This window comes from Triturus cristatus, chromosome 1_2, assembly GCF_964204655.1.
Source record: "Triturus cristatus chromosome 1_2, aTriCri1.1, whole genome shotgun sequence".
Classification (NCBI taxonomy): Eukaryota; Metazoa; Chordata; class Amphibia; order Caudata; family Salamandridae; genus Triturus; species Triturus cristatus.
Genome location: NC_140580.1, coordinates 1015704417 through 1015732235, shown reverse-complemented (window position 1 = coordinate 1015732235; position 27819 = coordinate 1015704417). Strand labels below are relative to the sequence as shown.

At 51.7% G+C, this 27819-nt stretch overlaps 1 protein-coding gene across 1 annotated transcript in view; it reads right to left on the bottom strand.

The window, feature by feature from the left end:
* Positions 1-11411: 11411 nt before the first annotated feature.
* LOC146868603 (endogenous retrovirus group PABLB member 1 Env polyprotein-like) overlaps positions 11412-27819 on the bottom strand; it is a 349779-nt gene continuing 333371 nt past the window's right edge. The window contains exons 4-5 of the mRNA XM_085611957.1: positions 13176-13446; positions 11412-11645 (exon numbers count right to left, since the gene is read on the bottom strand). Of these exons, the coding sequence (XP_085468083.1) occupies positions 11542-11645; positions 13176-13446 (375 nt within the window). The 3' untranslated portion in view covers positions 11412-11541. The remainder of the gene's footprint in view (positions 11646-13175; positions 13447-27819) is intronic.

The following is a 27819-nucleotide window of genomic DNA, read 5'->3' as shown; positions in this document are numbered from 1 at the left end:
CCTGCCACCCACACCCCTAGTGCTTATGTTGCCCATCACCCCTGCCACCCCCACTCACAGGGCTTATGTTGCCCATCACCCCTGCCACCCCCACTCACAGGGGACCTGTTGCACATCACCCCTGCCACCCCCACTAACAGGGGACCTGTTGCCCATCACCGCTGCCACCCACACCCCTAGTGCTTATGTTGCCCATCACCCCTGCCACCCCCACTCACAGGGCTCATGTTGCCCATCACGCCTGCCACCCCAACTCACAGGGCTTATGTTGCCCATCACCCTTACCACCCCCACTCACAGGGGACCTGTTGCCCATCACCGCTGCCACCCCCTCTCACAGGGGACCTGTTGCACATCACCCCTGCCACCCTCACTCACAGGGCTTATGTTGCCCATCACCCCTGACACACACACCCCTAGTGCTTATGTTGCCCATCACTCCTGCCACCCCCACTCACAGGGCTTATGTTGCCCATCACCCCTGCCACCCACACCCATAGGGACTATGTTGCCCATCACCCCTGCCACCCCCACTCACAGGGAACCTGTTGCCCATCACCCCTTCCACCCCCACTCACAGGGGACATATCGCCCATCACCCCTGCTATCCCCACTCACAGGGGACCTGTTGCACATCACCCCTGCCACCCCCACTCACAGGGCTTATGTTGCCCATCACCCCTGCCACCCACACCCCTAGTGCTTATGTTGCCCATCACCCCTGCCACCCCCACTTACAGGGCTTATGTTGCCCATCACCCCTGCCACCCCCACCCATAGGGACTATGTTGCCCATCACCCCTGCCACCCACACCCATAGGGACTATGTTGCCCATCACCCCTGCCACCCCCACTCCCAGGGGACCTGTTGCCCATCACCCCTGCCACCCCCACTCACAGGGGGCCTGTTGCCCATCACCCCTGCCACCCCCACTCACAGGGCTTATGTTGCCCATCACCCCTGCCACCCCCACTCACAGGGGACCTGTTGCCCACCACCCCTGCCAACCCCGTTCACAGGGGACCTGTTGCACATCACCCCTGCCACCCCCACTCACAGGGCTTATGTTGCCCATCATCCCTGCCAACCACACCCCTAGTGCTTATGTTGCCCATCACCCCTGCCACCCCCACTCACAGGGCTTATGTTGCCCATCACCCCTGCCACCCCCACCCATAGGGACTATGTTGCCCATCACCCCTGCCACCCACACCCATAAGGACTATGTTGCCCATCACCCCTGCCACCCCCAGCCATAGGGCTTATGTTGCCCATCACCCCTGCCACCCCCACTCACAGGGCTTATGTTGCCCATCACCCCTGCCACCCCCACTCATAGGGGACCTGTTGCACATCACCCCTGCCACCCCCACACACAGGGGACCTGTTGCCCATCACCGCTGCCACCCACACCCCTAGTGCTTATGTTGCCCATCACCCCTGCCACCCCCACTCACAGGGCTCATGTTGCCCATCACGCCTGCCACCCCCACTCACAGGGCTTATGTTGCCCATCACCCTTACCACCCCCACTCACAGGGGACCTGTTGCCCATCACCTCTGCCACCCCCTCTCACAGGGGACCTGTTGCACATCACCCCTGCCACCCTCACTCACAGGGCTTATGTTGCCCATCACCCCTGACACCCACACCCCTAGTGCTTATGTTGCCCATCACCCCTGCCACCCCCACTCACAGGGCTCATGTTGCCCATCACGCCTGCCACCCCCACTCACAGGGCTTATGTTGCCCATCACCCCTGCCACCCCCACTCACAGGGGACCTGTTGCCCACCACCCCTGCCAACCCCGTTCACAGGGGACCTGTTGCACATCACCCCTGCCACCCCCACTCACAGGGCTTATGTTGCCCATCATCCCTGCCAACCACACCCCTAGTGCTTATGTTGCCCATCACCCCTGCCACCCCCACTCACAGGGCTTATGTTGCCCATCACCCCTGCCACCCCCACCCATAGGGACTATGTTGCCCATCACCCCTGCCACCCACACCCATAAGGACTATGTTGCCCATCACCCCTGCCACCCCCAGCCATAGGGCTTATGTTGCCCATCACCCCTGCCACCCCCACTCACAGGGCTTATGTTGCCCATCACCCCTGCCACCCCCACTCATAGGGGACCTGTTGCACATCACCCCTGCCACCCCCACACACAGGGGACCTGTTGCCCATCACCGCTGCCACCCACACCCCTAGTGCTTATGTTGCCCATCACCCCTGCCACCCCCACTCACAGGGCTCATGTTGCCCATCACGCCTGCCACCCCCACTCACAGGGCTTATGTTGCCCATCACCCTTACCACCCCCACTCACAGGGGACCTGTTGCCCATCACCTCTGCCACCCCCTCTCACAGGGGACCTGTTGCACATCACCCCTGCCACCCTCACTCACAGGGCTTATGTTGCCCATCACCCCTGACACCCACACCCCTAGTGCTTATGTTGCCCATCACCCCTGCCACCCCCACCCATAGGGACTATGTTGCCCATCACCCCTGCCACCCCCACTCACAGGGGACCTGTTGCCCATCACCCCTTCCACCCCCACTCACAGGGGACCTATCGCCCATCACCCCTGCTACCCCCACTCACAGGGGACCTGTTTCACATCACCCCTGCCACCCCCACTCACAGGGCTTATGTTGCCCATCACCCCTGCCACCCACACCCCTAGTGCTTATGTTGCCCATCACCCCTGCCACCCCCACTTACAGGGCTTATGTTGCCCATCACCCCTGCCACCCCCACCCATAGGGACTATGTTGCCCATCACCCCTGCCACTCCCACTCCCAGGGGACCTGTTGCCCATCACCCCTGCCACCCCCACTCACAGGGCTTATGCTGCCCATCACCCCTGCCACCCCCACTCACAGGGGACCTGTTGCCCATCACCCCTGCCACCCACACCCCTAGTGCTTATGTTGCCCATCACCCCTGCCACCCCCACTCACAGGGCTTATGTTGCCCATCACCCCTGCCGCCCACACCCCTTGTGCTTATGTTGCCCATCACCCCTGCCACCCCCACTTACAGGGCTTATGTTGCCCATCACCCCTGCCACCCACACCCATAGGGACTATATTGCCCATCACACCTGCCACCCCCACCCATAGGGACTATGTTGCCCATCACCCCTGCCACTCCCACTCCCAGGGGACCTGTTGCCCATCACCCCTTCCACCCCCACTCACAGGGGACCTATCGCCCATCACCCCTGCTACCCCCACTCACAGGGGACCTGTTTCACATCACCCCTGCCACCCCCACTCACAGGGCTTATGTTGCCCATCACCCCTGCCACCCACACCCCTAGTGTTTATGTTGCCCATCACCCCTGCCACCCCCACTTACAGGGCTTATGTTGCCCATCACCCCTGCCACCCCCACCCATAGGGACTATGTTGCCCATCACCCCTGCCACTCCCACTCCCAGGGGACCTGTTGCCCATCAATCTTGCCACCCCCACTCACAGGGGACCTGTTGCCCATCACCCCTGCCACCCCCACTCACAGGGCTTATGCTGCCCATTACCCCTGCCACCCCCACTCACAGGGGACCTGTTGCCCATCACCCCTGCCACCCACACCCCTAGGGCTTATGTTGCCCATCACCCCTGCCATCCCCACTCACAGGGCTTATGTTGCCCATCACCCCTGCCACCCCCACTCACAGGGGACCTGTTGCCCATCACCCCTGCCAACCCTGTTCACAGGGAACCTGTTGCACATCACCCCTGCCACCCCCACTCACAGGGCTTATGTTGCCCATCATCCCTGCCACCCACACCCCTAGTGCTTATGTTGCCCCTCACCCCTGGCACCCCCACTCACAGGGCTTATGTTGCCCATCACCCCTGCCACCCCCACCCATAGGGACTATGTTGCCCATCACCCCTGCCACCCACACCCATAAGGACTATGTTGCCCATCACCCCTGCCACCCCCAGCCATAGGGCTTATGTTGCCCATCACCCCTGCCACCCCCACTCACAGGGCTTATGTTGCCCATCACCCCTGCCACCCCCACTCACAGGGGACCTGTTGCACATCACCCCTGCCACCCCCACTCACAGGGGACCTGTTGCCCATCACCGCTGCCACCCACACCCCTAGTGCTTATGTTGCCCATCACCCCTGCCACCCCCACTCACAGGGCTCATGTTGCCCATCACACCTGCCACCCCCACTCACAGGGCTTATGTTGCCCATCACCCTTACCACCCCCACTCACAGGGGACCTGTTGCCCATCACCCCTGCCACCCCCTCTCACAGGGGACTTGTTGCACATCACCCCTGCCACCCTCACTCACAGGGCCTATGTTGCCCATCACCCCTGACACCCACACCCCTAGTGCTTATGTTGCCCATCACCCCTGCCACCCCCACTCACAGGGCTTATGTTGCCCATCACCCCTGCCACCCCCACCCATAGGGACTATGTTGCCCATCACCCCTGCCACCCCCACTCACAGGGGACCTGTTGCCCATCACCCCTTCCACCCCCACTCACAGGGGACCTATCGCCCATCACCCCTGCTACCCCCACTCACAGGGGACCTGTTGCACATCACCCCTGCCACCCCCACTCACAGGGCTTATGTTGCCCATCACCCCTGCCGCCCACACCCCTTGTGCTTATGTTGCCCATCACCCCTGCCACCCCCACTTACAGGGCTTATGTTGCCCATCACCCCTGCCACCCCCACCCATAGGGACTATGTTGCCCATCACCCCTGCCACCCACACCCACAGAGACTATGTTGCCCATCATCCCTGCCACCCCCACTCCCAGGGGACCTGTTGCCCATCACCCCTGCCACCCCCACTCACAGGGGACCTGTTGCCCATCACCCCTTCCACCCCCACTCACAGGGGACCTATCGCCCATCACCCCTGCTACCCCCACTCACAGGGGACCTGTTTCACATCACCCCTGCCACCCCCACTCACAGGGCTTATGTTGCCCATCACCCCTGCCACCCACACCCCTAGTGTTTATGTTGCCCATCACCCCTGCCACCCCCACTTACAGGGCTTATGTTGCCCATCACCCCTGCCACCCCCACCCATAGGGACTATGTTGCCCATCACCCCTGCCACTCCCACTCCCAGGGGACCTGTTGCCCATCACCCTTGCCACCCCCACTCACAGGGGACCTGTTGCCCATCACCCCTGCCACCCCCACTCACAGGGCTTATGCTGCCCATCACCCCTGCCACCCCCACTCACAGGGGACCTGTTGCCCATCACCCCTGCCACCCACACCCCTAGGGCTTATGTTGCCCATCACCCCTGCCATCCCCACTCACAGGGCTTATGTTGCCCATCACCCCTGCCACCCCCACTCACAGGGGACCTGTTGCCCATCACCCCTGCCAACCCTGTTCACAGGGAACCTGTTGCACATCACCCCTGCCACCCCCACTCACAGGGCTTATGTTGCCCATCATCCCTGCCACCCACACCCCTAGTGCTTATTTTGCCCCTCACCCCTGGCACCCCCACTCACAGGGCTTATGTTGCCCATCACCCCTGCCACCCCCACCCATAGGGACTATGTTGCCCATCACCCCTGCCACCCACACCCATAAGGACTATGTTGCCCATCACCCCTGCCACCCCCAGCCATCGGGCTTATGTTGCCCATCACCCCTGCCACCCCCACTCACAGGGCTTATGTTGCCCATCACCCCTGCCACCCCCACTCACAGGGGACCTGTTGCACATCACCCCTGCCACCCCCACTCACAGGGGACCTGTTGCCCATCACCGCTGCCACCCACACCCCTAGTGCTTATGTTGCCCATCACCCCTGCCACCCCCACTCACAGGGCTCATGTTGCCCATCACACCTGCCACCCCCACTCACAGGGCTTATGTTGCCCATCACCCTTACCACCCCCACTCACAGGGGACCTGTTGCCCATCACCCCTGCCACCCCCTCTCACAGGGGACTTGTTGCACATCACCCCTGCCACCCTCACTCACAGGGCCTATGTTGCCCATCACCCCTGACACCCACACCCCTAGTGCTTATGTTGCCCATCACCCCTGCCACCCCCACTCACAGGGCTTATGTTGCCCATCACCCCTGCCACCCCCACCCATAGGGACAATGTTGCCCATCACCCCTGCCACCCACACCCATAGGGACTATGTTGCCCATCACCCCTGCCACCCCCACTCACAGGGGACCTGTTGCCCATCACCCCTTCCACCCCCACTCACAGGGGACCTATCGCCCATCACCCCTGCTACCCCTACTCACAGGGGACCTGTTGCACATCACCCCTGCCACCCCCACTCACAGGGCTTATGTTGCCCATCACCCCTGCCGCCCACACCCCTTGTGCTTATGTTGCCCATCACCCCTGCCACCCCCACTTACAGGGCTTATGTTGCCCATCACCCCTGCCACCCCCACCCATAGGGACTATGTTGCCCATCACCCCTGCCACCCACACCCATAGAGACTATGTTGCCCATCACCCCTGCCACCCCCACTCCCAGGGGACCTGTTGCCCATCACCCCTGCCACCCCCACTCACAGGGGACCTGTTGCCCATCACCCCTGCCACCCCCACTCACAGGGCTTATGTTGCCCATCACCCCTGCCACCCCCACTCACAAGGGACCTGTTGCCCATCACCCCTGCCAACCCCGTTCACAGGGGACCTGTTGCACATCACCCCTGCCACCCCCACTCACAGGGCTTATGTTGCCCATCATCCCTGCCACCCACACCCCTAGTGCTTATGTTGCCCATCACCCCTGCCACCCCCACTCACAGGGCTTATGTTGCCCATCACCCCTGCCACCCCCACTCACAGAGGACCTGTTGCACATCACCCCTGCCACCCCCACTCACAGGGGACCTGTTGCCCATCACCGCTGCCACCCACACCCCTAGTGCTTATGTTGCCCATCACCCCTGCCACCCCCACTCACAGGGCTCATGTTGCCCATCACGCCTGCCACCCCCACTCACAGGGCTTATGTTGCCCATCACCCTTACCACCCCCACTCACAGGGGACCTGTTGCCCATCACCCCTGCCACCCCCTCTCACAGGGGACCTGTTGCACATCACCCCTGCCACCCTCACTCACAGGGCTTATGTTGCCCATCACCCCTGACACACACACCCCTAGTGCTTATGTTGCCCATCACCCCTGCCACCCACACCCCTAGTGCTTATGTTGCCCATCACCCCTGCCACCCCCACTCACAGGGCTTATGTTGCCCATCACCCCTGCCACCCACACCCATAGGGACTATATTGCCCATCACACCTGCCACCCCCACCCATAGGGACTATGTTGCCCATCACCCCTGCCACCTCCAGCCAGAGGATGGGTGATGCGCAACACATCCAGCATACGCGAACATCAGGTATGTCCGCAAAATACATCCCCCATTACATCATGACAACAGTGTGTAGTCTGTGACAAATGCCCACAACAGTGATTATGGCTATGAGCATACAATGTAAGTAACAGCATATGTGTGACCAAGCATCACCATAGCACTTTTTGCAATGTAAGAAGAACACCCCCTCACTGTGTAGAGCAGAAGTTAAGTGGGGGCTCACGAAATGCAGCAGATGATGAGCATTGTGGTGATGGGGACCAAACCCCCCTCAACACAGTGACCAAAAGGTAAGTGTCATCATGGCCAAAGCTGCAAATAACAAACAGCATGTATGATCCCTGCTCCCAACACATCAAACACTTCTGGGGCAAACTAGTGGTTGTGTCCCATACACACAGAGACGTGGTGAGGCTAACAGTGCTCTGAAAACATAACACTCTCGGCCATGTGCAGACAAGCACCACGCATGGGGGCTGACAATGCACGCAGCGTACAATGACACAACAGCAGAAGTGAGCATCACCAAGCATGCACACGTCTCGAAAATAGACACACCAATGAACACAACATGTGTAGACTGTAGGTGTCAGCTCACAAACTCACATTCCATGCCAGCAATGGCACCCAACAACCATGATGAATGTGTACAATGATGTGAAATGACTCACAGGGACAGCATGCTAAATCACAGAAACAGCATCCAGACCAAGGCCCACAACAGCAATACCAATGCGCTGGTGCAGATGCACAAACAGGCAAACTCACACTGCACATCGGACACAACATGTGTGTGTGTGTGTCACAGTATCCCCAGGCAACTACACAACACATGAGGGGGGCTGAACCACAGTGACACAGATGTGGACACATTGCCATACAAAAGTAAACCATCATTGGGACACCCTCAGTGGGCAATCAGGCATTGGGAGATGAGAGGAAGCACAACAGACACATGTGACACAAGCTGGAATGAACACCAACTAACACAGCAAGAGACTGACACACAACACCACCAACCCCCAGGGAACAGACAGTGGGGTGACTCAAGCATTCATGACACCTCCACTGTGATGACAAAGGCAGATGTCGAACAAACTGGGAAACCCAGACATGTGTCCTGTGCCACAAACGTACATCACACATACACAAACACAAATCACTCAGCATGGCCCCTCATCCATCGACAAACGGGAGCTAAGGGACCATCCATGGAAACATTCACATCAGTCCACCATCAACACCACACCTGAACTGCAACAATGTGTATCTGTGAAGCCCACATGGACAGGTGACATTGCACATGACCACATGACAAACACAGGAATGTTGGCAGGAACTAAGGTGCACACACACATCACACCAGGACTGTTTACAACCCTGGGGAATGAGAGACACACTGCACAGTATGCGGTACATGGCCATGACCTCAAAGCTCATGTGACCTTCACAATCCCTGCCACTGTCCTAGGACTATGCAGATGCCAAGGAGGAACACAAGGCACCCATGCTGACACCTGCCAGCATCGCTTACGTGAACCCGACAAGTGGGAGCAGTCACACACACATACAAATGTCTCAATCACTGAAAACTACCACCTAGGGACAACTACATGATATTGCGAACAAAAAAGTGCCTTGAGGAACCCTGACTGTGTCCCATCTGTGTCTGACAACATCATCAACTCTCAGAAGTGACAAATCCCAATGATGATACAACAATTAACAGTAGTGTGTCATGCACCCACACATCTGGTAGCCCATTGGAAAAGTAGTGGGATGAACCCAGTACCACTCAGCAAGCATCAACAACAGGAACATATCAAGGGAACACTGTCTGTGTATGAACAGGGATGTGGACACACACACATGCACATACAACACACACCATGGGCCCAGGCCATGTCACTGGACAATACACTAACTTGAGGGGACACTACTCCTGTGGGAGCCCAGCTGTGCCAAACATATTCACCGCAAGTCCCACTCATGTCTGCAGAACACTTGGTCAGTCAGCCATCAGTTACCACACAATGAAGGCTCTGGTCACAACAGCCTGGGTATGGGAGTCTCCCCTAAGTCAGCTGCATATACCCAAAACATATGTCTAGCAAGTTGCACAGAGGACCCAGTTGCTCCTTTTACAATGATGCCCACACCTGTAGGGCCAGTAGTGATGAGCACAAAGTATGTTGAAGTGACAATTTGGACAATGGTAAGCACATCATATGTGCAGGGGTGCAAGCCACAGATGCGACCATGCTAATGAAATGCTCACAGAGAGATGTACACAAATAGTTGATCCAGAGACACCCAGGTAGCTGCAAAGGATGACATGGATACCCACCAGAATAGGATACATATCTCATGGACCACAGGGAGTACCTCACATCAACACATCAGTATGCAATATTGTAAACCAAGCATTACAGGTGCAAGGGCATGTAAAACAACATCAACATGATGTACAGCTAAATCAAGTTCACAGGGACAAATTAAAAAGCTTTATTCAGCATATGAAAAGTGAAACGTCTGTTCCAACAAAAGGCCAATGGCCAGTCCATGTCCAAATGGCAAGGAGTGAACTAGAGTCACAAATTCAGTATATGAAATGCTAAACGTCTTTGCAACCAAAAGGCCAATGGCCAGTCCATTTCAAAATGCCAAGGAGTGAACTAGAGTGACAACTGTCACACCTTGCTTGCCTGCACTGCTAAGGACCTGGGTCATCCCCTCGGAGGGGCATACATGGGGGCAGGCCAGGCACCGCAGGGACAGGATCAGGGCGCAGCAGAAGGAGGCAGTGAAGAGGTGGGGGATGCAGGCGAGACACTTGCAACTGCAGTTGAGATGACTGAAGTTGTGGGTGCTGTCACAACTGTGGGGCACAAGTCAGATGGGGTGGGTGCCGGCAATACTCCAGTGGGCAGGTCAGATGGAGTGGATTGGCTCACCACTGCAGTGCCCAAGTCAGACGGGGTGGTCGTGGACTCCAAAGCAGTGCCTACATCCATGGGAGCGGAATGGGGGACAGGTGAGGTCGGCAGGGCAGGAGGTGGGGACACGGTCCCCACATCAGTATCACCAACTGTCTGACCAGGTGTGGAGGAGCAAGTGCTAGGGAGGGATGGCCTTAGCATTTTGGGGATGGTGTATCTGTGTGTGGGGGAACCCGGGGCAAGGAGTGGCAGGGGAACCTCTGGACTGGTGGCCTGGGGGATGGAGGACAGAGACTTTGCCTTGGAGCTGCGTGCTGGGGGGGTCGTGCTCTTCTTGCGCCGGGGGGACTTGCTGGTGGGCGTCTCGGTCTGACTGCACCTGGGGGACGGTGTCTGGGTGTGAGGGGCACTCCCTTCTGTGTGTGGGGACTTCCTCTACCCCTTGTTATCAGGGTCTGCCGGGTCGGTGGGGAAGAGGCCAAGGTCACAGAGGAAGAACTTCTGGGGGGATGGGGTTGCAGGTGAGGCAAGGGAAGGGGGCTGGGAGGGAGAGGTCTCGGAGGACTGTGGAGTGGTTGTGGATAACTGTGTGTGTGTCAGAAACCAGCCCCTGTGAGTGTGGAATCACTCCCCTGCGCTTGCTTGTGTGCACATCTAGCCCTTGGTTTGGGGGTTTCTGTGCTTGGGACAGGTAGTGTGCTAGGAATCGTGGGAGGTGCAGGGGTCGGAGGGGTGTGGGACTGTTGAAGGAGGGACACTGCTGCCATCAGGGAGGAGGCCACAGACTGCTTGGTCCTCTGTAGGGCAGACATGGCCGAGGAAATGCCCTCCATGAATGACACCAGTTGTGTCAACAGACCTGTGTGTGCATGGAGGACCTTCAGCATCGACGTCTGCCCTACATGGATCTGTCGAAGTAAGTCCACAGACTCCTCACTCAGGGCAGCAGGGGACACAGGGGCAGGGGGTGGGGTGCCTGGCACAAAGAAGACATGCTCACGAACACGGGAGCCCAGCGGGACCTCTGGGATGGGAGCCAATGGGAGGGAGGTGGTGGTGGTGGTGGTGGTGGCGGAGACTGACTCACTAGCTGGTGTTTGGTGGCTGCTGACACTCGCCTCCACAGGGGAGTCATCCTCAGAGCTGCTGTGGCCTTCAGCTGGGGGGGATGGTGCTGACGACTCCTCTGTGTGGCTCAACTCGCCCTACGTGCCACTGGGTCCACCCAACTCCTCTCCTTCTGTCCCTGTAAAGCTCTGTGGCTCCTCCTGGTCCGTGGAGCTGTCCCCTCCTGTGGCCGTGGATGTATCTGGATAGGAATAGGAAGTAACAGAACAACATCAGTCACCTGCACCAACTGCACACACCACAGTGAGTACATCACATCACAGGGCAAGCCCTGGCATCATCAGCTGAACACAGCTCAAAGTGCCAACACTGTTTCGGATGAGACAAATGTCATTCTCAACATCAACCATGGCACACATATCCCTCCTTGACTTTCACACATATGTCCGTTGCATGTTGGATGCTAACACACCAATGTGCCAACATGCACCGCCCACACATTAGTTGGACATGCAAGTGAACATGTAGGAGAATGTCACTAGACCCACAGCACATCTCTTGCGACTGACTCAGTACAGGTGTCTGGATAAAGGGATGGGCAGAGACTCTGTTCACATGCTTGGGTGGCATGCCAGCAACACACACTATGATGTACTCATGTCCTGATGGGCAAGGCCACAATGGGGTGCATGGTGGACACTTGAACACAACGCAGGCTCACTCATAGCAAGTTCAATGCCATGGCACTGGGATGCCCTGAAAGTCAGTCAACACTGTCTCCTGTCACAGGGGCAGGGCATCCAGACAACAACAATATGCACTGACTCACAATCCTAGCTCAGGTGTAAATCTGGCTCTGCAGATGACCGGCGCACTTGCCCATCCCATGCAAACAACATATCCGGGACCCAGATGACCCCACATCATGAAAATCATTCATATGAGTCTCTGCAAACACAAATCCATGTACATTAACACATCACAGTCTGCCATGCATATAACCCAGCTGCATGAGGGACACAGTTGCATACACCATTGTGCGCTGTCAGATGATCACACACCTATATGTCACACATGTCTTGTCTCCCACAGTCACATTGCAGATGTCATGCTGACCCTCTGAATCATGGACACCCCAGTTGTACGTAGCAACAAGCCACACCCTAATGACACAGAGGCACACACCTGAGGGCACATGTCACTAAGCACAACCTGCAATTTCATACACAGGAGTGGGATTACAGAGTGTTTCTGAATGCCCTTGAGGGGGCATGACTGGGCAGGACTAAGTGAAACAGTGGTTTGCCCCGGACAGTAGACAGGTGGCTAAGCAATTGTGGCATACTTGATATACATACTCCTGATGCCCGAAAATTGGAGTCCCCTGCTGCATGGTTTTGTTTTGAATACCCCAGAAACATGTTGCGAGTCAGACCAGCAATTGGTACACATCTCAAGGGCACACACAGTTCACATGTCAGATCTCAGGCATTGTGTAAACAATTGAACCACCCATGAAACACACAACAGAGTCACGGGAACTGATGCTGACTGGTACCGGAACCATAGCTGACTGCAGGGACACAGTGCCCTAGTGACACAAGCAAAAGGCTGTAGTGGCCACACCTGTGGAACAGATGAGGAGGGTGCATCACACAGATTAGGGACCTGATTTTGGGACTACAAGACCTACGTAATGTGGAAGTGTGACCCAGACAAAAGACTGCTATTTGCATGTCAGACATAGTACACAGATCAGGCATGGACTTACCCCCTTCCTGCTGCTGTCTGGCCTTCAGCTGCCTATCCAGGTCCGGGAAGACCACCGCCAGTATCCGGAGCATGTGGGGAGTCAGGGTTCGGTGTCCGCCCCTCCTGCGTGGAGGTGACAGCTTCAGCTGGACTCTAGCTATCCTCCGGGTCCAGCCCCGAAGGTCCTGCCACCTCTTCTGGCAGTTGCGGATGCGGCGCTTGTAGACCCCCACAGAACGAACAGCCCGGGCGATGGTCAGCCAGATCTCCTGCTTCTGGTGGGCATCAACCTGTGAGGATGACAAAGTGAAAAGTACATTAACACACATGCCCCAGATTTGTGCAGCACACAATTGGATATACATGTTATCATCACAAAGGGAAATAAATTACACAGGTAGTGCAACCATGGGGAATGAAAACTCACATGCATGTCTGACATGTTAACAATGCCTGGATGGTTTAAGCTTGCAATAATGCACTTTAGCAGCATGAAAAATATTCATTACATGTACCTACACACTTTGGGGGATGTAAGTAGTCAGTGAGAATGCTTGCCACTGGTGTAAACACTGCTACTACTGCTAGTCAGACAACATGCATAATTAGGAAGGCAGTGGACAGCACACTCACCTGCTCCCCTGGTGTCCCATAGAGCTTTCTGTACTCTGGAAGGAGCCCGTCCAGCAGGGCCTGGTTCTCCTCCTCAGTGAAGGCTGGGGCCCTCTCCAGTGTACATGCCATAGCAGGAGCCAGAGGATGCATAGACAGCAGCAGTGGTAGCAGCGATGTGGTCCAGTAGCATGTAGTGCAGGCAAGTGAGCTCCCTAGGGGCCAGCCAGCCTTATATCTGTGCTGCAGAGGCAGACTATGTGCCATGTGTCCCAAGTGATAGGTCCAACACGTTTGCATCCTATGAATCTGGCCAATCCATTCAAAAGTACGACTCGTACACGCCTTCCGCATTGTTCAAATCTTCACCTTCATGGAACACTTGAAACTGTAACATTGTTGTAGGCATCCAACTGAATTTCCAGTGCACAACTCGTACAAGTTTTGAATCCGCATCCGTCTCCATGACAGTCCTGAGCCAATGGGTGCGCCCGGTTCGTTCAACTGACTGTACAACGCGTATTTTGAATATGCACATGCACCCGTCTCCATAAGATTCAATGGCCAAGGCATACGTCTATCTCGGACCATGCCTGTCCGACACGTATGCATGATAGTCACCCCCGTCGGACCTCATTGCATTCACTGACAAGGCGTACGCACGGCTCGATCATGACCCGTGCAATGCGTACGCATTGTCACCCGCGTCGGACATCATTGTATTCACTGATAAGGCGTACGCACGGCTCGGTTATGACCCGTGCAATGCGTACGCATTGTCACCCGCGTCGGGCATCATTGCATTCACTGACAAGGCGTACGCACGGCTCGGTCATGACCCGTGCAATGCATATGCATTGTCACCCGCGTCGGACATCATTGCATTCACTGACAAGGCGTACGCACGGCTCGGTCATGACCCGTGCAATGCGTACGCATTGTCACCCGCGTCAGACATCAGTAGTGTGACTATTAGACGGATGCAACACACATATACTGGCCATGGACACCTGCACTCACCTGCCACACTATAGCATTGGCCACACAGTGTCCCATGGCAAGTGAGGCTGCATTCCCTGGGTGTTTGAGGGCGCCACATCTGTTTTTTTGTCTGGCACTTTGTGCAGCCACTCCCAGGCTGTTATCTTGTACATGGGGGCAGAGTCCTTTGTGTGTTGTGCACATTAGCACTGTGATGCGCAATTGGACAGTAATGGGCATGAGTGAAGGCCGCACTGTCACGTTGGATATGTTTAAGACATGTCACATACACCCTGAGTCCTGGGGGTGATGGCATGTACGTCACAGTGAGACCTGTAGCCCCAATACTGATGTGCACCCACAGTCTGTGTGCATGTTGTGTCTCAGATGTGTCTGATCACATGTTCCAATGGGTGACAGTCTCCACATCCATGTGGTATATGCATCAACCTTGATGGGGTGTGTGTCTAAGAGACGTACATGTAGGGCCGGCATGAACAACAGTGGCCACTACCTGTGGGACTTACGCTTGCCTTGTGGTGTGTACGTGCTACGCCATGGCAATTGCTGTGTTGATGTGGCAATACAGGGACCCTGGGTTTCTGCATGGCAAAGTTCTGTGATGCCTGGGAGACATGAGTCCTCATTTGTCACTGGGGTGGGTTTTTTGCACATTGCATCAGCACATAGGTTGTTTGACACAGGCAGATGATTAACCCATTGCACTACATGGCACTCATGTGGACATGTGGAATTGAGATGTGAGGTGGTGGTCTTGTAGGTGACATATGTGTCCATGCCCAACAGCACACACCTCAGTACATTGTGTAATGTCATGAACTAGCATGTGATAGTGATCGTGGTCATGGCCACATGGGTGGATGTACTGACAATCTTCCTTTGTGCATCTCTGTACTGCGGGCACCAGCTGTCCATCGTCCGTTCCCAGACCTTGCAACCATGCAGGAACACGACAGCATCAGACGGTACCACTTCACCAGGCCAATGATTGAGGAGTTGGCGGAGCAGTTGGAGCCACATCTGCTACCTGGCCAGACATACCCTACAGCACTGACCCCAGAGGTGAAGGTGATGGCAGCCCTGCACTTCTTTGCTACCGGTACCTTCCAGTACACTGTGGCTACTGCTGGTGGTATGTCGCAAACGATGTTTAGTCGGGTGCTACGCGATGTCTTGGAGGGAATGTTGCAATTCCTTGAACTGTATATCAAGTTACCGAGCCAAGATGAACTCCCTGAAATTAAGGATGCCTTTTATACACTGGGGAGGATGCCAAACGTCATTGGATCCATTGACGGGACACATGTTGCCCTGATACCACCACAGACACATGAGCAGGCATACCGGAACAGGAAGCACTACCATTCGATCAATGCTCTGGTGGTCTGTCTTGCTGACATGTTGATCACACATGTGTGTGCACGGTTCCCTGGTATGGCGCACGATGCCTACATTATGAGGGGTAGTCACATTGCAACGCTGATGTCACAGATGCCAGCTCAGCGTGCCTGGCTTGTCGGTGTGTACTGACTGTTTCTCATTGTTTGTGGTTGTCAGTGTTGTATTCCCCACTCCTACAAAACTCAGCTACTTGTTCATTTTTGTGTGTGTAGGTGACTCTGGATACCCCAATATGCCGTGGTTGCTGACACCCCTCAGGAACTCTGTGACACCAGCCGAGCTGCGCTACAATGAGGCACATGGTCGGAGCAGGAGGGTGATTGAGCAGACATTTGGCCTCCTGAAAAGCCGCTTTCGCTGCCTGGACAAGACCGGAGGGGCCCTCCCACATGAGCCTGCAAAGGTGCGCAAAATAATACTGGTCTGCTGCATGATACACAACATGGCAGTGCGGAAGAAGGTGCCTCTCATCCAGGATGAGGATGACGACAACCAACGTCCGGCACCTGTGGAGGATCCCGGCCTGGGCCAAGATGCCAGTGATGATGAAGATGATGGTGACGTCCGCTCCCAGCTCATCAACAACTTCTTCACCTGAATGTGAGTTTCCAGTGTTGTTATGTGAATGTATGGAGGTAGCCTGGAATGTGTTGAGCCAGCTCTGTTGCTGTCTGCATGTCTCTGTGTGCCACTTGACTGGATGCGTGCTGTGATGTGTCCATTCAGGTGGTGTGTACTCCACAATAGGGTAGTACTGCTAACTAGTGTTTATCTAGGTGTTTTGCAACATGTTTTGTGCATGTGTATTGCATTTCTCTCCTGTTCTTCCGTGCTTTTGACTGTATCTTGTCTGTCCTTCCCAGGGTCCTTTGCCTGTTGTGTGGTCAACAGTGACCCCCAACACCCAGAAGCCAACACCAGTGTGGAAGTTGAGAATTCCCATCAACTGATGTACCATACATCCCTGCACTTCCATTCTCCAACACATTGTGAGCGTGTGTCCACTGTTACATAGAATTACCGTTCAACTAGTGTGGAAAAAACGTGTTGCTGATGTGTAATGAACCTGTGCTACGCTTTGTTATGTGCGTTGTCTGTCTTCCCACATCTGAGTGACATCTGCTTACCTCACCTGTGGACTTGTTACCACTGACTGTGCTTCGTGTTGTGTCTGTGCATGCCAATGTGTTTCAGGTCAACATCATTGTGTGTGATGAGTAACATGGCCATGGTGAGTATGTTTTGTGTTGCCATAGTGGTGTGCCTCCCTCACATGTGTCACATACCCATATCTCACCTTACGTTGGTCACATTGTTGCAGTATTTGGCATTCACTGTGTTGTGTAGCAGATCGACTTCGCCCTGAATATGACAAGTTGGAATCACAACAGAGGCAAGTATGGTGTACTGGTGAGTTTATTTACAAACATGTGTGAGTGAAGTGCACAGGATGGTGGGTGCTGTACAGTGGTTTGGGAATCCAAAGTTCACATTGGAGTTGGAAGTGCTGGTAGATGAAATGTCCAGAGTAAAGTCCACAGTCATCTGCTACATTGGCCCAACATGAACCCTCCATGTCATGTGGGTGAGTTGTGTGCGATTGGACAAGGTGAACGGGTTGCGCACAAAGAACATTGTCCAGAACAGGTTTAGAGGCCCTGGGGGATGTGCTGGGACATCTACCTCTCACATGTCCTTCTACGGACGACCCCTCTTCTTCCGGGGGGGGGGGATCCTCATGTGCAGGCCTCTGCGGTGCAGGGGACTCTCCGCCACAGTCCTCCTCCCTCCCTGTGGCGCTGGCAGATGGTGTTGCAACAGATGTTGTGGGCACACAGGGGGGTGGGGACAGGTTGGTGTTGATCTGGCGGAGGCATTGTAGTATGCCCCGATGCACCGCAGTAAGGGCATCCCACTTTGCCTCCATGCAGGCATGGTGGGCGACCTGCTCGTGTTGTATGTCCTTGAGGATCCCCACTACCTGGCCAAATCCTGCGGTGCTATCCTGGAACGCATCTAAGATGCGTGCCAGTTGGGGGTCATCATGCAGTCCAGACCCCTCTGCAAGGCATGCCCGGTGCCTCCCACCCCTCCCAGCACCCCTCTCCACACAGGCAGGACCAGCGGCGGTACGCACAGGTGACCCTGGGACCCCTTGGGTGGTGTTGCTGGTGGTGTTGGCTGTAGCTTCCGGGGGGTCCTGTGTCCCTGTGTTGTGGGTGTTGATTGACCTTGGTCTGTCCGTGTTGGCAGGGGTGCCCTGTCGGTGTCCAGATGCTGGAGGCATGGGTACAGGGCGGGCAGATGTTGCTGCTGCTGGTGCTGCATGTTGGCTCACATCAGAGGGGCCAGGTTGGTCATCGTCATCCGAAGAGGACAGTGGGAGAGTCAGACCAGAGAGCTCAGTGTCCAACAGAGTCTGGGATTGGGTATCCTCATAATTTGGCGCTGGGTGCCCAGCACGACCTGTGTTTGGAAGAGACACACAATGTGATTTATGTTTCTACATGTATCGTTGGTTCACAAACATGACATTTTCTACTTTTCAAACAGATGCCTGCCTGTACACTGCTTTTTCCCAGCTTGTCACAGACAGAGTTTGATCTTGTTGTTGGCCATTTGCCATCATGGCCTTGTGCTCCCCACAACTGAGCCCAGTGTCAGACATCTTGTCAGTCCCTTCCCACTCCCTGTGAGGCGAGTATGGTTCAGGTTGATCTTGCAGTGCCATGTGGGTGGGTGTAGGTTGTCTGTGACTGCAAGTCCCATCATACTCTTGACTACACCCCCCTTTCCAGCATGCCCATGTTTCCTCCCTCTTGACTCTGATTCCCTGTGAGGGGGTGTGACATCAATGGCAAGATGGCTGACTGTGAAATCCTGGTGTTTGTTTGGCCACCAGTCCCAGCATGGCTTGGGCTCCCCACAACAGAGCCCAGTGTCAGACATTTTGTCAGTCCCTTCCCACTCCCTGTGAGGCGAGTATGGTTCATGTTGATCTTGCAGGGCCATGTGGGTGGGTGTAGGTTGTCTGTGACTGCGAGTCCCATCATACTCTTGGCTACACCCCCCTTCCCAGCAAGCCCATGCTTCCCCCCTCTTGACTCTGCTTCCCTGTGAGGGGGTGTGACATCAATGGCAAGATGGCTGACTGTGAAATCCTGGTGTTTGTTTGGCTACAAGTCCCAAGTGAGCCCCTGTGCTTCACACAGCAGCACCCAGTACGGGGTATCTTTTGCTGATATTTCAATGAGGTGTGTGTCAATGCATTGTACCCGGTGAGTTGTGTGGAGTTTGAGTTGGGGGGTGTCTCCCCATGCTGATTAGTATGGTCAGGGCTGTCAGTCCTCCTTCCCATTATGAAACGTGCTTCCATTGTGGGGCGTGCAAGTTGTCTTTCAGGATGTCAGTCAGTGGTGTCCTGCTTCTGATTTGCACACAAGCCCTTGCAGGGCCTTGTGCTCCCCACAGCAGGACCCAGTGTCAGCCATCTTGTCAGTCATTTTCCACTCCCTGTGATGTGGGCATGTTTCAGAGGGGTCTTGATGGGCCAATCAGGAGGGGGAGCATTATCTGTGACTACAGGCCCCATCATGCTTTTGTCTACACTCACTTCACCTGCATCTCCACTATTCCTTCCTGACAGTCAGCTGCACTGTGAGGTGGTGTGTTTGTGGTGGCAAACTGTCTGGCTGGGTGTATTTGGTTTAGTGCCACTGGCTTGCTCTATTTGTTTGTAGGTTGGTGGATGTCATGACACAGTCCCCAGTCACTAAGAGATGGCAGGTATTGTGTTTGTGTGACTGGCATACACATCATGGGTTGATTATCCATTGGTTAGTGTAGCTTTGCTTGTGGTGCATGGTTTCACTGTCCCCTTGCCACACAATCTTGGGTATGGTGTTTGTGTACTCACCAGTCTCTGGAATGTTTGTTAGGCCATGGACGCTCTCTGGTGGTAGGATGTCCCGCACCTTCTCCTCCCAGGTCCTGAAGTAGACTGGTTTGGCAGGAGGGCCACCGCCGGTGCACTGACTCAGGGCGTGATCTTTTTCGATGAGTTTCTTGACCCTCCTGCGCACGTCATACCACCTGTTCTGGATATCGTCCTTTGTGCGCCTTGCTGGTGCTTGGGCGTTCAACAGTAGGGAAAGTGTTGGATAGCGGAGGGAATAAAATGACTATTCCTACTACAGAGAGTGCAACAGTAGGGAAAGTGTTAGATAGTCTAAGGCTAAAATTTACCAATCCCACTCCAGTGAGTGCAACAGTAGGGAAAGTGTTGGATAGCGTAGGGGTAAAAATTTCTATTCCCACTCCAGAGTGCAACACTCCAAAGAGTGCAACAGTAGGGAAAGTATTGGATAGCGGAGGGGTAAAAATTACTATTCCCACTCCAGTGAGTGCAACAGTAGGGAAAGCGTTGGACAGCAGGGGTAAAAATGACTATTCCCACTCCAGTGAGTGCAACAGTAGGGAAAGTGTTGGATAGCAGAGTGTTACAATTTACATACTTATCACTTAAATAATAATTAAAAATAAATAATAAATTAATAATAAATTGATTATAATTACTAATAAAAAAATTATATTTACTTTATTATAATTAAATTACTTCCTTCCCTATTCCCCTATAAACCCACAACCCGCTCCTAAAAACATACACAATTTATATAATTATCAATTAATTAATTATTATTAATTAATAATGAATTAATAATGAATTAATCATAAATTGATTATAAATACTAATAAAAAACATTAATAATTACTTTATTATAATTAAATTACTTCCCACCCTATTCCCCTATAAACCCACAACCCGCTACAGAACTAAATTACGCAAAAATTAATTTACTTAAAAATATTTACTGCAAAACATTTAACATATACATTAAAAAAAAATACACTTATACCAAAATGTTACCTCACATACTTTTAACACATACTAAAATACAGAACACTAATTTAAACATCGATATTATTAACAACAATATTTTTACAAACAATATTACTGTCTTCGATATAAAAAAAAATGATATTTCTGACCTTACTGTCGATATTCTGTACCACGCTATTCTTGAAGTCGATATTCTTGACCTATGATATTTAAAACTCGATATTATGGTAGGTCGAAATAAAAAACTCGAAATTCTGTCTGTTCACCCTTCTCTGCAAACCAGCCAGTATCCTAATCCTCCTTGCCATAACATACAGAGCAGACATTGTGGAAAACGCATATGCAATCTGGGGCTGTTTATATAGGGTGCACCTGGTTACCACCTGTTTTGAGTCGGGTGTAAGTTGCATACGCAAAAGGAGCATTTTGTGACTGATCGCAATTTGCTAATGCTTAGTGCAATGAAAGAAAATAGGAAATCAATGACGCCGAATCCCAATTTTGAGTCTCAATCTTACCGAATTGGCAATTTTTATTTCTAAAATAGAGACATGAATGACGTAAGTACACAAAAAGGCCTTTTTGCATTCGTAAAAGGCCTGATTTACTGAGTCAGACCGTTTTCTAAAACAAAATGCCTTGGTACATCTGCCCAAAATTCTGAAATCATACCCTTCTGTCCTTCATATTTTACTGCCTATCTATCGCCGTCCTCGACTTAATGTGGTCCCCCCTGTCTGTCCATTTACTTAGTCGACCTTCCAATGTCAGGCTTTTGAAATGGCACCTTAGTGAGTGTAATCATCATTCAAGGGCTCAGGGGATGTACTGGGCCAAGGCCTGCTCTTGCCGGCAGGGGGGTTTTGCATTGCAAAACAGATCATTTCTCTAAATGTCCCAGCTTTTGGCAGTATGAAACAGGCTTTCCGACGCCTCGTCTTCCTTCTTTATCTGAGGAAAAGCTGTTTACTCTCATGCTAGGATTATTTTTAAAGAGTTATTGAAGTTACTAAGGCTCTAATGTTATAGTGATTAGGCCTCTTTCTCAACTTAAAAGTCATGGATTCAGAGGGGAGAGGACCGCACACATTTTCATACCCCAAATGCATTATTTTTTCATTGTACTTTCTAATCGGGTTTTGTACCAATTTATTTCTCCATTGCACACAGGTTCCTTCAGATGGCCTGCTATTACGGTGGGTGCAAGGATGGCAGTGTAGTCCTTATCTCAAGGGGTACCTCCATGACTATTTCGCCTAGATCATGATAGATGGCAGCATTTGTTTTGGTTTTTAGATTCAAGTTCTGCAAAGTGGAACCTATCTGTAAATTAAATGGAGCGATCTCCAGAAAATGAAGCTCTTTTTTAGGCCTCGCTGAGTCAGCGCGCATGCGCTGCTCGGAGAGACTTTTGTAGATGAGTTTTCAAAGAGCTGCTGGCTGGCCTAGCGCTTGCGTTCACGCGAGCATGCACGCGCACAGCCGGCAGCTTTGTAATGTGTACAGCCAGCCGCGATCACTTTCACTTGCGCGCGCATCCTACTTTCACTTTTCGCGCGCGCACACCACTCGCGTTTCTTGTTAAGTTTTGCAAGTGTAATGTAATAGTTCAGGACAGGTGAATGGAAAGGGCACTTTTTATCTTAATTGGCATGTGGTCCACTCACAATGCTAGTTTTGTGTCTCGCTTTCTAATATTTGGCTTATCAGCGGCATTCATAAACATTTATCATGGCGTACTGCTCCGGTTCCTAGGAAATCTTTTGTTTCCTGTGCATCAACGTAACTGTACTGGGACCGATACGGTATATCGCTCTAAGTTTACACTATGTGTGCCTTGCCTGCCCCAAATTTGTTTCCTTTCTTTGCCATATGCAATGTCCTGCTTGTCCATATCCATGAGCAGACACTGTGCATCTCTTTCAGTACTATGGATTCCTGGGCTGTTGGTGCACAGTTGACACACTTGATTCGGCCCCAGTGTCTGAGGAGCTGGTTTCTGCTAATATGGCCCTTTCATTGTTCCTGATCGAAGTGATGTGCAAGAAGCAGTATGAACCTAAAATAAATCCTGACAGTGTTTCAGTAATGCTGTTAGGATCTGGGTTGTGGCAAAGGGTCTAAAAGTAATGAGCATTCACTTTCCTGGAGATCAATTTTATTTTTCCTTTATTAGTGTTCAAATGAAGGGTAGAGGATAGCTCTTGGTTGTGGCATGAACAGGCATCCAACAGTTTAGAGCTCCAAATGGGCCTGTCCTTTATCTCGAATCTTTCTTCATGTACAGTCCCTTCCCAGAAAATCACATCTCAGTTGACATTTCCTTCTATCTTATGCCAGCTATTCAGTACTATGTTACTGCGTATCTTTATTCCCTGTTTCTATTCATTGCCTTTCTTCTTAGCTCGTTGTTGTTAAGGCATCAGTGGAAGAATACTACTTCTTGGTTTATCGTAATAGGACAGAAGTACTCTTTGTCCAGCATTTGCGTTACCCTCTACTCACATAGCTTTTTTTCAGGATTGTGTACAATTTCTACCATTACCTAATTCACCTCGCACTTTTCATATTTTAGTTTTGCCTCTTCCCTTCCAGCGGTCATGGGCCTGATCTTACGAGCTCTATCATTTTATATTATTCAGTGCTACAAAAACATTAACCTTACATTTCCATCTACTAAGTTCAGCATAGAAGCAACAGTAGTGTCTTCACTCAGTTGATGTTCAATCCTCCATCTTTGCTTTTCTCCCTTTGCTATCTGTCCGTCTGAAATGCTTTACAACACTGCTACTTTCATCTAACTTCATATCTGCTCCTCACCCTTCAGGGGTCTTGGAAAGACACCTACAATCTTTGGGTATGCCTTTAAAGACACTTAGATATTATGCCACTTGTTGCCAGGGGCAGTTTGTAACTCTGCGTCACTGTATTATATTGGTTGAGTCTCTTTGCAGGAAATATGTACAATGTCTCCAGAGGTTACGTCTAAGGGAAGGTATCTTTGAACTCTCTTTTCTCTATGAATTGGGTGGTCCCAAATGAGTTGAACAATATTATTGAGATAGTTTCACAACAGTGGTCTGTGACTCCTAGGACTCTTCTTTATGTACATTTCCAGGAACCACGTTTTGTTCAATCGATTCTACAAGGCCACTGGGCTTGATGGATCGGCTGCTACTGAGATTTTTTCATTGAGTAGGAAAAATATATGCATTAAGGGAAGGTTTAAGTATGCCAGACTAATTACTGGTGATGTGGTGGAGTTATTTCCTCCGCAGACAAAAATAAGATGATTGGTAGAAGGAAATAATCTCAGCCGGTGGTAATTATTCAGGGCCTCATTCCATTCCGTGATTTTCTGCCCTCTATGCCACTGAGACAGAGACTGGCACATGTAAACCAGACAGGAATAGCCAAGTCCAAAATGCTAGCCTAGTTCCCTCTAAACAGTTACACAACCCCAGACTGGTTTGGATGGTTCACAACCCCACACTGGTTTTGCCCTTTTGGGCCCAGACGGTGACCCAAATAATTCTAGTTTCTTCCACCAGGCTACACTCTTGCCGATACTTTTTCATCAATGCATTTTCCCTTTGTCACTATGTTATTATCTTTCTCAGTCCGTGTTCCTTCTACCTTATCAATCTGTTACTCTGGGCTCATATGTGATATTGAAAAAAAATGTCCAGTTCCCAAAAATGAATGCTGGTGCACGCCACTTGCACACATTAAAGAATTAACTATTATTTTCAACAGGAAACTAGTGTTATATTTGCCAATGGCTCGTGTATATACATGAGAATTAATGTCTCATTCTTAAATGCTAGCGTTGAGTGTGGCGGGCATGTCCTTCCGCGCCTCCTGCACGCACTCTCTGAATCCAAACAGGACCATTAAGAAGCAGTGGCTTTCAAGGTCCACTTGGGATTTTAACAAGAGTCCACTATCAATGTTTTCGCTTTTTTTGCCTTTTATACGCTGGACTGCAGTCTGTGGGATTGGCAGCTGTGACAGGAATGCCAATGGCGCCGCCATTATGCAGTGTGCTGTGTGGTGCATAACCAATATGTCTCGCCTTTGGGACCTTATAAGTATTCAGTTATGCAGCACAATATCCTTGGTGCAACAACATTAACTGTTGCATGTCTAAATACTTATAAGGTTCCAAAAGCGAGACCTATTGGCTATGCCAATGCTTGTTTTAGTTGTGTGTTATCTAGTATGCATTTGTAATGACTGTATGGAAGACTGGTTGCTGTCACCTTTGGTACACCTGTGTGATGGTGGAGACCTTGGATGATTGTAAATATCGTATTGCATGAAGTATTAATTGAAGAGGATGGCAGGTGCCAAAAAAACAGCAGTGCCTGCCCATCCCCCCCCCCCCCCCAACTTCTTCCTCCCTCTTTATTTTTCTTCAAGATCTGTCTGGACCTAAAACAGAAGAACAGCATAAATATACCTGCTTGGTACCATGTTGATATCAATCCTCACAGTGTAACCTGGGGACCTGGTCTACACAATATCCTCTCTGAGGATAGGGGTGTAACGCAAGCCCTTGCAGTGCAGGGGGAGCACCAACCTTCAGTGGTGGCCCATTCAGTCCAACTTTAATGAGTATCTGTGAGATATGGGGGACTCAGGGGCCTCTCTTCACATTTTTCAGGGGCCCCCATCATTTTCCATTATGCTACTGGAGGGATGCTCTACCCATCCTTGCTGAGTGGATTATTTAAACTTGGGAATGCACAGGTATTAATTCGCAGGCAGTGGGCACCTGACCAACTGCCAAGGTTAGGGCACATAAGAAATAGGTCCATTACAGCAGTTAGAACATATACTTTGATGCTAACTTGTGCAGACTCTGCTGCGGTGCTTCCTGAACATGTAGCTTCATGTTGCCCATTCTCTCTAGGCTAAGGTCCTGCTGAAGAACTGTTAGAGTGCCCTCCTGATGCTGCTGCTAACTTTACTTATTTGGGAACCTTGACTATGCTAAGAAATCATTAACAAAGGCAGCAAGGGGTCTTATCACTCACCTGAAACCAGAGGCCGGCTCTTCAAGATTCTCGTACAAGTGCAGGAATGTTGATTGGTCATTATGCCTGCAATGCATAGACCTTCTTGCCTGATGGTTTGCTTTTTTTGCTCACCTGCCCTCTCTTGTCTTGCCATACCCAGTATCTACTAGCTTCTAGCCGTTATGGCACGTGCACCAAACCATCAGCTCCCTCTGTGGCTTGGATATCAGATGATGCGAATCCAGGATATACTTGAGGTTCACCAACCCTAACGTACTGAGCAGAGGTCCAGCACCCAAACTGCTTGCACAATAATCAGATCCAGATACTTGGAGAGGTCCAGTGTGGCCCTTGTGTGTACACTTTGTGGTAGTAAAGCCAACACTCTCAAGGGTCAACTCCCTGTATCCTCTCCTTCTGTACCATGATGTGACCCCCTGGATGTGTTGTGCAGGTGCAGCTCGCATGGTTGAAAAGCTGGTTATCCAAGTTTCAAGGCGCCAACAAACACTAACCCTAAACCGGGAGATTAATCAAGGTTTCTGGGATCCTCATCATTTAACTGCGAACACTGAGGCAGTTCATTTTACTGTGCAAGAATCATGTTTTCTTTTCCCATCGGTTGCATTATTTATACTGTGTGTTTGTTGTAATTGTCCTAGTGTTTGTAAAAGTCAGGCCATTACGAGTCGTTTTGTGGTTGTTGTTTGGTGGGCAGATGATGATCCTCCATGTTACCAATTTAATTATGATCGGCATAACAGTCAGTTAATAACATGTACGATATATATATTGTGTAATGTAGGTGTCCAGTGTGGTACTTCTGTGCGAAATTGTATTTATTTATTGATGTATGTAATTTATATTGCCTGGCTTTTGGATTTATTGAATAGGTATACATCTAAAACGTCTAAAGGTGATAGTGATGGTGTCATTCATTTTACACAAAATACCAACTCTATCTGGACATGCTATCTTTATTGCAACTTTGATAACTGTGTTATAATGTATTTAGTCTCAATCTTCAAAACAGCCTCTATTGAGCTGCTCGACCAACCTACTCTTGAGTATCGCGTAGACTTGAGAGGCCAACTCTTCATTGGACACTGACAGGGTCAGTTAAGTCTGGTGGGTTACCTATCAGGCCACTGGAGGCTATGGCGTCTACTCAAGTAGCATGGATCATCCACTAGAATTAGACATCCCCGCTTGCCTGCCACCGAACTCTGTGCATTCTGGAAAACCACTTCTGCGGCACCACTGAAGACATTGATCACTTGCCGAGCTTTAAAATTAATTTTTTGTGCAAGAAAATCTCCTCGATAGGCTACCATGGCCCATGCACCATTGCGCAGGGAGTTTTCTATTTGCTTGTGGCAATTGCTGTACAATTTCCAAACCTGGTACTTCCATGTCCTACATAGCAGTTGCTGATAGGGGAAAATGTATGGTGTCCCTGTACAGAGAGATGTGAAATGACCATAACTGTGACCCATCAGTGGTGGATGGCTCATCTGGTCAAAGTTCAGTCTCTGCCATGGGAAACCCTGCAGTTTCTCCACTTCTAAATGGGGCAGGGTAAAGCAGTGCATCTTCTGTTTTAAGGCTGATGCACTGATTGCCAAACTCTAAACGACCATCTGTGGGCCAGATTTATCAAAATGTTGTGATGCTCTTGCGTCATGTAAGGTAACGTAAGAGCAACACAACACTAAAGTCAGATTTAC